Genomic DNA, 12132 nt, shown 5'->3' on the forward strand with positions numbered 1-12132 from the left:
CTCTAGTAGCAATAGTAGTGAATGCATCTTCTAGGGTGAGGTATGCCTCAGATACGAACTGGTCAGTAGAAGTACAGAATGGACACAAGGTTATATACTGTTTCCATAATCTTATTTTAAAATAAATTCTAACTAGCCACTGCGTACTTCAAACAGGCCTAATAGGATTCTGTAGGAATATCTTTAAAACTGTGTAACTAGACTATATGTAAATCTACATGCTACAACACTATCAAAGTTATCTGGAAGAGCAGATATAACAAGTACGCTAGCACCAACAGAGTGATGAGTGATTCAAGGGACAAGTCTACCACTCCTACGTGTACTGTGTATTTCCCATGGATTCACACTAATCATTTCAGAAGCCCTGCTATAGACAACTCCAACTCACTCCAGGAAAGAGCTATGCTTTGTGTACAAACATTAGGCAGACTCCAGCTGTCTCTTTATAAAGGCAAAAATGATAGTTGTCATGTTCACATAAATGCATTTCAGAAACAATAATGTACTACAATCTCCTTTATTATTTTAAAAACAGTTTTATTCTGTATATTTAGAAACGTGTAATTTTAATAACTGCAGAGAAAAAAAAAATCAGCCACACCTGAATAGCTAATAACTCATTAACAGAATGCAGTGGTATATTATCTAAACAGTAGTAGTGCCATTGTGCCGTAATAAATCGTCTATTAGTAAAAAAATACATTTCAGGGCACATAGTACAGCATCCTTATGACAAATTACAGTAGGGATATTTTTCAAGAATTTAATCAAAGTAGAGAATTACGAGTTATATTCTTTAAATGCAGCACTTTAAAAGGTAACAACTTTGTGCATTTTTTTAAAAATGTCCTTGTTCATATATTGTAGAAATGCTGCTTTATTGCTGCAGATGTCAAAGTTCAAGGCTCAAAAGGTATGAGAATACAAAGATATCCTTAAGAAACTTTGTTTTTATATATATTTATATATATATAAAAAGGTAAAGCTTATAAAAGTTAATTTACAAACCAGGAACAAAAGTCTGTAGTATGCACGCATTATATACAAGCAGTCTAACACATCTATAAATTTTCAAATGCATAGCAGAAAACATACCATAATTTTCTTCTGGTTCTCTTCTGGCTGATGAACACAAACAATACTCATTCTCTAAACCAAACTCACAAGTTGTTGTTCTGTGGTTTTCTCCCCCCCTCTTTCCGCAGTCTCTGATGAGAGACCTCATGCTAAGTAAGCACAGAAGTCATACAAACTCAATAGAGAGAACTATGAGAGCTAAGACTATTAAAAACATGAGGGTAAGGCATCCCTGCTGGTTAATAAGTCTGAAATAACGTGGTTAAATTTACAGATCCACAGAGGCAACTGAACCATAGTCATCCCTCATGCTTTTCCCCCTCCCCCCCTGTTCTCATGACAGTGTTTCCATATACAGTAAGTAGATATGTTTACAGTAGCTTCTCAGCAGAGGAAAGGATCTGAACTGTGCTACCCCAAGCTGATTGCCATTTCATTGGACATGTACACCAGAAATTGTTTAAAAACTAGAGACCAAAATGTAGTCTTGTGAGTTACAAACACACAGCCATAAAAATGCAGGCCAAATTCTGTGTTTTAACCAGTGAGCATGAATCAAATTCAGGTCCTCTGAATATAGTTCCATTGGTTCTTTCAGATTTAAAACAATAAAACACTAGAAGTGCCCTTTAAAAAAAAAAAAAGGAATAAAATACCCACAAAAGAAAAACCAAAGCAAGCATACAGATCCTGCAAAAACCCCACTTGGTTCCCACTGTACCCTCCTCCCTGCTTGTGGCATGTATTGTGACCATGGCTCAAAGAGTGTACTTGCTAAACCATTGTTAGTTAAAGCAAGACGCTTAAATACTAAGATCCATTATCACTTAGAGAACAGTTAATACTTGATAGAGTGGTTCAGTTTATATATAAGGTCCATCTCAGTTTCACATTATTTACTCAATCAGCTAACTTTGTATTTAGAAGTGGTCAATTAGGACTGAGACACAGTTTGCTCCAACAAGATAGTTTGGATCCCCGGGAAGAGACTTGTTCTGCCAGGTTTTGGGCTCACCTGTGGGAGGAAAACACAATGCTGGTGTTTAGTATCTGCTGTCAAACAGTGTACATCTTGAACAACCGAGCTTTTGGACAGGAGTGTCTAAGTTTTGAATCAACACTGGTCTGGGTTTCATGTTTGTTTGCTTGGGGGCTGGTTTTTTTTTCGTTCTGTTTTGGTTTTTTTAAACCCTGCAGTTTACGTTATTAATGAAACAATAACCCTTTACTTCCATGTAACTAAGGAAAGATCAGTTATTCAAAACAGATGCTGTGGCCCTTGGGAACTGTTAAATACAAGTCATTCTACAGCACCAAGGTAGTGCTTTTCATTTGAGAAGTGTTAACAGTGTATCGGGTATTTACTGTCTCTTTCCAAAATTGCCAGGAAAAATAAGACATTTTAAAAGCTAATCTGAGTAGGATGTATTTGAAATTTCTTCAAACAGTACTGAACACAGGTAAGTCAAATCAGAAGTTATGACACACTGGTAGTTTTCTATTATGAAAACTATTGTAGACAAGACTGTAGTTATTTTACAGCTACATCCAGTATACTAATTTAGAAGTTTGAAATACTGACATTCTAAAAAGAATTCTAGTTAACTGGTATGTACTTCATCTTTACAACAGATCTTACCCACTCATGGTCAAAGGTTCTGCATAACATTCTGTTAGAAGGCAAAGTCATCAGTTGCCATCTCACCAGACAAAGGTTATCTGCACAGCCAATTGTTTTTCAAGTATCTAAACCTAAAACCACTACTAAATGCTGCCACTGCATATGAGGTGTTATCACTGCACTATGGTAGAACAGTGAAATACGCACTCAGTTCTCTTAAGCCTTCCAGATAACTGACATGAAATAGCTTGGCCAAAACAAATCTGCCTTGAGAAACATGCAACAAGCTACAGAACCCAGTCACAGAGACTGCAAACACATGTCGACCTCTCTATTAAGACTGATGTAAATTCCACAATTTTCTCGAAGAACTCATGAAAACATAATGAAGTACACAATGCACTGGTGTGGAGTGATGTCAACATCTGATGCGGGGACAAAGAATAGAAGTGGCCTTTGTACAGTTAAGAGAGTGCAAACAGTGCAAACAGCTAAGACTACTTGTTTCAGTCAAGAAGCTCAATAATGCTGGAGAAGTTTTCATTTTATAGATGTAGGGAAAGCCATTCAAAACTTCACATGAATGAATATATTTGGGAGAAGGGTAAAATAGGACTGCAGGACAACAAGGTCCTAGTCTTGCCCATGAAACAAATGCAGACAATCTTCCAGTTCTTCCTCCTAAATACATAGTAAGGATTAGACTGTAGCCAGTGCATCCTCTACCTGTCGAGGAAGTTTTTACCATACTTACATAGAACTGCTTTGGGGAAAAAAAAAAAAAAAAAGGGACAATCCTCCAGAATTTTTTACCGATACATTCTAATAAGTGTGGCCATAAAAGGCAACTCTTTTTCCCAAGTCAGTTTTAATACCAGCATCATTCAAGCTTTTGAAGGGGTTTAAAGTATCAATATAAGAGGCTTAAATGCAGCAGAAAGATGTTAGTAAGTGCAAATGAATGTCACTTTTAGGACAGAACATGGATACATTGAGAAAAGATGAGGTAGAGCAGACAACTGAAGAGAGAAAAAAACACAGATTTCTATAAGCTGTTATTATAAAGCCACCTCAAAAATCAGAGTCCCATAAGCAACTAATTTAGAAAGAGAGAAAAGAATTATTTATTTAAGACACAGTATGGTCTACTTACATATCATAAGACAGAATTGCCTAATTTTAAAGTTTGTCTCAAAAAAAGCAATGTTATGATATACATCCCATTTCAGATTAACAGAATGTGGTGTTATATTTACAGTACAGAAAGTGTTAGGGCTTAAATATACACGCTCTTGCTCTCACCCACACATGCGCGCTTGCACACACACATCCCACTTTGTAAAGGGAGAAAAATGTCTCAGTAACTTCAGTTATTGTTCCGATCATTTGAGTCCTCTCCCTTCACTTCAAGTAAGTTCATGAACAGGTGCTATTAGTTACAAAGGAAGGTCATGTCATTTTTGTACACAGTTGTCATATCTTTTGGGACCCTATAATTTATAAGTTTGGGTTTTAACACTGCCATTGTATACTCACATTGTTAAATAGATGCATGCAACACGTGCATATAGTAGCTTGTAAAAAACAACTGAAAATTATTGCCATTAAACTTCTAGGTTACTGAATCCCCATCAAGGGGATTGATGCTTTAATCTTTCAAAGCATCAGTGCTTTGGTGTTGACAGTGATAGATACATTAGTGACAGAAGATATGCATACATGGTGGCTTAAATGCTCTATACAGAATTACAACATTCAGTCATTACTTAGATCATACATACACAGTAATGGTTTGAAACTTCCACCATAAATTTTGAAAGTAGCTGAATAAAACCTTAAGACTTTTTCCCCAGATGTGCAAATATTCCTTTTAAAAATCTCTGTAACCTCACAGCCATTTCATGAAATTGCTTGAAACGTGCCCAGAATTCTCAATTAGGCTCCTCACTGACAGTTTCAGCCAATACATTCTCCCCTCATCCCAGAAAGCCAGAGTGAGGTAAAAATGAACAGGTAAATTAAATTGCAACCTAGTTGCAACTTTTACTATCAACCAGAAAATTCTGGGTAAAAGGCAGTAGAGGAGAAATAGGCAGAAGCAACCAAGAAAAGTCTTGTGGAAAATCCAGCTACATTAGAATGAATTGCAAATGCTTTTACTGAACACTATAGTTTTCTTAAATGACCCAACTGTTAGCATCAGCTTGCACACATGGAAACAGTTAACAAGTGTTAAATCATGATTTATGAGCATGCAGACTGTTAAGATTTGCAGAGTCCTATATGGTTAATTAAGCAACAGACAAACAACAGTTATGTTACAAAGGCCAATCAGAGGTACATATAATTTTCTCTCAGTTTTAGTGCGACTATCATTTCAAGTGAGTTCAACTGTAGCAGTCCTCAAGAAAGAAGACAGAATAGAAAAATACAATTATATTTAATAGACTAGAGATATTATTATTTTTCTGCTATCATGGTTTTAGCTATGAACTGGCACCATGAGTAAATGTAAGAAAGACATTTGTAATGGAAGTGAAATGGGAGAGTCTGACACAAATACAATGATTGAGTTCTTTGTATTACACAGCATCACCTTTAGCCGAATTAACTTAAATTATACGATAGCACCCAAAAGCCCCAAAAGGACAGAGGGAGGACAGCATACCCGACGAGGAGTCAGAGGATTTTAGAGCAAAAGACCAACCATCAGGGGTCATAGACGCACAGTGTGGCAGGCGCAGCTCCACTGGCTTCAGGAATTTTAGTCCATGAGGCCCACACATTACCAAGGGGCTAAGAAGTGTTTCACCTGTATTTAAGAAAAAGAAGAACCTGTTAATGATTCTGCATGAAATAGGTTCAAAGTATTACATAATTACATTGCACAGCTACTCAGCAATTTAGAGAAAAATATGAAACTTTTGACCTGCCAGTAAATAATAGCACCTAGGAAGACTAGATATTTATATACAAGAATACTTTTCAAAACTAAATATTGTCAAGTACTGAAGTAAATTCTAGATATTAAACTCAAATTAGTTCCTGCTTAGTGCTTTTGGTTCTAACTGGGTGATGAAATATTTCTAATAAGAAAGCCTAGAATAAATCCCTGCACTGTGAGGGAAGCTACATTTTCAAAGATATTTAAAATTAATTTAGAGCCCTCTTTAGTGCACTAAGTTTCAAATCAGTACTTAAGTCTACAAATACAATATTCTCAAGTTATAATTCAGGGCCTCCATCTTGCAACTTTCAATATTGAGCAATTATTGCTTCCCTTATGCTTATTGCAAAATGTACACTATATATTCATACAGAAATGTTACATACTTAAGTGTATTACAGTATTTTTGTTATTTAATTTTGCTGTTAGAACTGCATTAAACAATACTGTTTACTATTTTACTGTTTACTATTCAATTGTATTAAATAACATAATAATTAAATAATCAACAGCCAGCTCTTACCTTTCTCTTTGTCCAAAGGTGGAAGTATACTGTTGTCTCTGCAGACTTTGAAATATATTTCTTGCTCTATTCCCTCTGGAATGGCTCCTTGTGGTATAATAATACTAACTCCAGTCTCTATAGAGCTCAATACACCACCATTGCTGTTAAATACACCTCTCGCCGTGGCTACAACAGTGTGTCCGTCTTCTTCCTCCTCATCCTCAAGTGCTGAAGGGCTGAATGCAAGACAGAAAGCCTAGCAGTTTTATCAGTATTTTCTTCCTGAAAGTCAATGGCATACTTGCCTCTAGCATTTTAGAAGAGCACAGCCTAGAGGAGACTAGCACTGAGTTTTAGAATTAGAATTACAGTAATAACCTTTCAACTATAATATCAACAGAAATTGGAAGCATAGAAAGTACAGAAGCAAATCTGCATTTCTCACAAGTTTGACAGATAAACTGCTATAGATGTGCTAGTGGAAATAAAAAAGAAGCAGCTTACCTTACAGGAATGGCTTTAGGCACAGCATTAACATTATTTGGTTGATATTTAGGCTTGTCGACCTGTACAGCAAAGGTATCCAATCCACTATCAAACTCAGGAGGCTGTGATGAGCTGTGTGCTTTCAAAATTGGCTGAGGAGAATTTGGAGATTTTGATGGCAACTCTGGTTTATGCTGAGCTTCATTTGGCAAGAGATTATGGTTGAATTTAGGACTTTCAAACTTGCGCTCAAAGGGTCTTGCAGCACTAGTGTAAGGTTTTGTTGTAAAGCGGTTGTAAGAAGGAGTGACTGTTTTCTGTATCTGTTCAGTTCCATTAATGGGGCCTTTGTCAGGAAAGCTTTTCTGAGGGTAAAACGTGGACTGCACAGTGTCCTCTCTAGAGGACCTGAAAACTGCTGGCTTATTCTGAGGTGGAGAAGGGTCAGACACAGAGTTAACTGCAATGCAAATAAAAATACCATAACTTGTCAGTGCCCATCAGGAATGCATGTATAGTCACATACGCTATTTCATATTAATACATTTTAGTCAATTGTTAATCTATTTTATATAATATGTATAGGTTCAGTTTAGCTCTCTTAGATCATATCCTCTTACTACATTTTGTATGTTCTGGCAAGTTATCTATAGTTTCATTAAAAAGGTGAATTGGATACAATGGTATGATCCTTCAGTAAAAAGGTGAGACTGATTTATATCATGACAAAAAAAAAATAAAAACCCAAACAAAAACAAAACTGAAAACAAAAAACCAGTACTGCAATGCTATTATGCACTCACACAAATGGGAAAATTCAGCTGGACTGGACAATCCTCACAATGTGGAAACGAACCCATTTTTTTCTCCTATTTTCAAACACCTACAATTATTACTCATGCCTAAAGAATTCTGGTCCAGTGTACCATAGAGATGTAGATTCTCTACATACTAGAAATTTTACTTTATCTTTACTGAGACCTCTACATATGAAAAAGACAGTTACAGAAACTGTTTAACACCTGGAAGTTAGTTTCATATATGATCACCAATAATTTCACAATAATTTTACTCAATCTCACTATAATAAAAGCTATTTTCACTAATAATTATTCCACATTTCAGTTAAAGAACACCACAAATACCAATTCAGACATGCTGAAGCAACCATGTAAGCATCTGACAAGTGCTATCACATGAGGCAAGTTAGATTTCCAGCTGCTCACCTTCAGAAAGTGCAGGCTTATGATGTGCTGGGAGAGACAGGACAGGACTATTAATTGACTGAGGTTGCGTATACTGGACTGCAGAAGCAGGAGAAGGACTTGTAACTTGAGGGACTGGCTCATAGCGTTTTTCACCAACAGACCTTTCTGTTGATTCACTATCAGTTGTTTTCCCCCTGTTGAAATAAGAAGAAATCAACCCACAATTGACTGGTTAGTTTCATAAAGAGTCTCAGCTTCTGCATCCACTGTAATTTCTTTTTCCTTCTATGATCACCCGATTTCCATCTCTTCCTATGAGTATTAAAATAGGATTTTCTTTATATCCTGTCCAAGTATAAAAACATTTACTGATAAGCACAAGAGATTAAGACAACATTGAATCTTTCAAAGAAGATTAGTAACACAAACCATGGCAAACAAAAGGCAGATGACATTTCAGGTGTATTTGCATAATTCCTTAAGAGATCTTAATTTTTCAATTTCATTTGGGGTAATTTAAATGAAAATGTGTTCTCTAATTTAGCAGATCGTCAAAATAAAAATGTAAACCCACTTCTTTTTTTTTGGAGGGGATGAATTCTTATGAAAAGTGTAATTAGCCAATAAGACAATGGATTCCAGTTCAACTTTCCTAAATACACCTAGTATTTGAACAATGCCATCTTAATTAGAGATGTAATCAGCTTAAGCTTCACTAGCTTTATGTGCATAACATAATGATTAAATGTTATTTTCAAAACAATTATACTAGCGAAGTGTTTGTCCAGAAGGTTTTTTTAGGTCAGGAAATCATAAATGCTGAAATACCTTTAATTTTGGACACCGATTGCACTTTCAAAATTTGCATGTTTAACGTTTTAAGTGCACATAATGCCTGTGATGAAAAGTAACAGTGAAGAGGACACCTGAAAACATCCTCACATCAACAACAGTCTTACCACTTGATGTTCCTTTTCAAGTAGTCATAGCTAGTGTAAGAGCCAAGAAATCTAGGTGATGGCAAAGCAAACAGCAATAGAAGAATGAAAGAAAATAGTCATTCTATTTTGAGCATATTATTTCTCCATACTTCTTATGCTAGTCCTAGCAGCTTTCATATGACAAGGCTGTTGAAACAAAGTCACACTATTTTTAATGGTGATGTTTCTGGTATCTTTACCATATACATATATACAATGAACACCTGAATTTAATATGAAATTGTCAGTGAATTCGAAAATGGTCAAGATCTCAAATGAATAGATATTGAAAAAGAACAAACAAGATTACAGTAAACCATTTGTTACAATCTGTATCACAGTTATTCAATATATTGAAAAAATGAGCAAAATCTAAGTCCCATATTCTAACAAGCTCTCATGGTCCAATCTGCTTTGATTTTATCAGTTTTAACAGATCTAGAATGATTATAGTTTTGTACTGCAGATCATGTACTGTGGGTACATTTATAGCAAGTGCTTCTGTAGCATTATGAGTTCATCCAATAGCAGAGCCTACAACATAGAAATGTTTTTGTGTTCAGCAATTCCTAGAAGGACATCTTAGAAGATCTGTTTATGAATACTAGAAGAGACACAAAACTGCAAGTATACTGATCACTTTCCCCTGATATTTAGCAGTTATCTTGCTTACATGTAAAATTATTTTCTTGCAATATCAGGACTGTTTTCCCTCATTGCTTCACTTTCTGTACACTCTTAAAAAATGTAACAGGCAATTCTAGACACCAACAGGCTTACAGTTCAGAGGAGTATGTTACACAATGAAGGGATGAACAACTCTTGAAAGTCTGCTTGATGACCGTATCAATGTCATGCTCAGTGAGCTAAACAGCACCCATATGAATAGCTCTACAATCAGTGTTACAAAAAAAAAAGATCATTTTAGATCTGCTGTTTAAGCTTCTGTTCCCACTGATTTATTTCACAGAATCATAAAATAGTTAGGATTGGAAAGGACCTGAAGATCATCCAGCTCCAACCCCCTGCCATGGGCAGGGACACCTCACACTAAACCATATCACCCAAGACTTCATCCAACCTGGCCTTGAACACTGCCAGAGATGGAGCATTCACTACCTCCCTGGGGAATACATTCCAGTGCCTCACCTCCCTAACAGTAAAGAATTTCTTCCTTACATCCAATCTAAACCTCTGCTGTTTAAGTTTCAACCCATTACCCCTTGTCCTATCACTACAGTCCCTAATGAATAGTCCCTCACCAGCATCCCTGCAGGCCCCCTTCACATACTGGAAGGCTGCTATGACGTCTCCACGCAGCCTTCTCTTCTCCAGGCTGAACAGACCCAACTTTCTCAGCCTGTCTTCATATGGGAGGTGCTCCAGTCCCCTGATCATCCCCGTGGCCCTCCTCTGGACTTGTTCTAACAGTACCATGTCCTTTTTATGTTGAGGACACCAGAACTGCACACAATACTCCAAGTGAGGTCTCACGAGAGCAGAGTAGAGGGGCAGGATCACCTCCTTTGACCTGCTGGTCACACTCCTTTTGATGCAGCCCAGGATACAGTTGGCTTTCTGGGCTGTAAGCGCACACTGCTGGCTCATGTTCATTTTCTCATTGACCAACACCCCCAAGTCCTTCTCCGCAGGACTACCATGAATTTCTTTTTTGCCCAACCTGTAGCTGTGCCTGGGATTGCTCCGACCCAGGTGTAGGACCTTGCACTTGGCATGGTTAAACTTCATGAGGTTGGCATCAGCCCACCTCACAGGCGTGTCAAGGTCCCTCTGAATGGCATTCCTTCCCTCCAGCGTATCAACAGAACCACACAGCTTGGTGTCATCGACAAACTTGCTGAGGGCACACTCAATCCCATTGTCCATGTCAGCGACAAAGATGTTAAACAAGACCGGTCCCAACACCGATCCCTGAGGGACACCACTCGTTACTGGTCTCCAGGTGGACATTGAACTGTTGACCACAACTCTCTGAGTGTGACCATCCAGCCAGTTCTTTATCCACCAAGTGGTCCACCTATCAAATTGATGACACTCCAATTTAGAGACAAGGATGTCATGTGGGACAGTGTTGAACACTTTGCACAAGTCCAGGTAGATGACATCAACTGCTCCACCCCTGTCCATCACTTTTGTGGCCCCGTCATAGAAGGCCACCAAATTGGTCAGGCAGGATTTTCCCCTAGTGAAGCCATGCTGGCTGTCACCAAGCACCTTGTTGTTTTTCATGTGCCCTAGCATGCCTTCCAAGAGAATCTGCTCCCAGACTTTGCCAGGCACAGAGGTGAGACTGACTGGTCTGTAATTCCCTGGGTCATCCATTTTCCCCTTCTTGAAAATGGGGGTTATATTTCCCTTTTTCCAGTCATCAGGAACTTCACCTGACTGCCATGATTTTTCAAATATGATGGCCAGTGGCTTTGCAACTTCATTCGCCAGCTCCTTCAGGACCCGCGGATGGATTTCATCAGGTCCCATGGACTTGTTTTAAAGCCATTCACCCAACAACAGAAGATATTATTGTATGCTTACTCACTAGTGCCTTTGTTCCAGGCAGGTAGTAGCTGCCTTCTCAAAAAACTGCCCACCTGAATTCACTACCTCCCAGAGGGGAGTATTAAACAGGGGAGCAAAGCACTGCAGAAGACCACAGAAAAAAACAAAACAAACCAACACACTCCACACCTCATGAGAATTGTCTGACAGCTTTCTTGAGAAATATGGAAGGTAGTTCATTTTAATGGAGAGAGCAGAAGACAGCTGTGACAAGACACCAGCACTAAGTTGTGCTTCATATAGAATCATAGAAACTGAATAGTTAGGGTTGCAAAGGACCTGAAGATCATCCAGCTCCAACCTCCCTGCCATGGGCAGCAACACCTCACACTAAACCATGTCACCCAAGGCTTCATCCAACCTGGCCTTGAACACTGCCAGAGATGGAGCATTCACAACCTCCCTGGGGAATACATTCCAGTGCCTCACCACCCCCACCGTAAAGAATTTCTTCCTCATATCCAATCTAAACTTCCCCTGTTTAGTTTTAACCCATTTCCCTTTGTCCTATCACTACAGTCCCTAATGAATAGTCCCTCACCAGCATCCCTGCAGGCCCCCTTCACATACTGGAAGGCTGCTATGAGGTCTCCATGCAGCCTTCTCTTCTCCAGGCTGAACAGACCCAACTTTCTCAGCCTGTCTTCATATGGGAGGTGCTCCAGTCCCCTGATCATCCTCGTGGCCCTCCTCTGGACTTGTTCTAACAGTACCATGTCCTTTTTATG

At 38.2% G+C, this 12132-nt stretch overlaps 1 protein-coding gene across 1 annotated transcript in view; it reads right to left on the minus strand.

Moving 5' to 3' along the window:
• Positions 1-504: 504 nt before the first annotated feature.
• The window catches only part of TJP1 (tight junction protein 1), a 74768-nt gene continuing 63140 nt past the window's right edge, over positions 505-12132 (minus strand). The window contains exons 24-28 of the mRNA XM_034066457.1: positions 7866-8041; positions 6658-7099; positions 6172-6389; positions 5370-5513; positions 505-2095 (exon numbers count right to left, since the gene is read on the minus strand). Of these exons, the coding sequence (XP_033922348.1) occupies positions 2001-2095; positions 5370-5513; positions 6172-6389; positions 6658-7099; positions 7866-8041 (1075 nt within the window). The 3' untranslated portion in view covers positions 505-2000. The remainder of the gene's footprint in view (positions 2096-5369; positions 5514-6171; positions 6390-6657; positions 7100-7865; positions 8042-12132) is intronic.

The sequence above is a fragment of the Melopsittacus undulatus genome, chromosome 9 (assembly GCF_012275295.1).
Source record: "Melopsittacus undulatus isolate bMelUnd1 chromosome 9, bMelUnd1.mat.Z, whole genome shotgun sequence".
Taxonomy (NCBI): domain Eukaryota; kingdom Metazoa; phylum Chordata; class Aves; order Psittaciformes; family Psittaculidae; genus Melopsittacus; species Melopsittacus undulatus.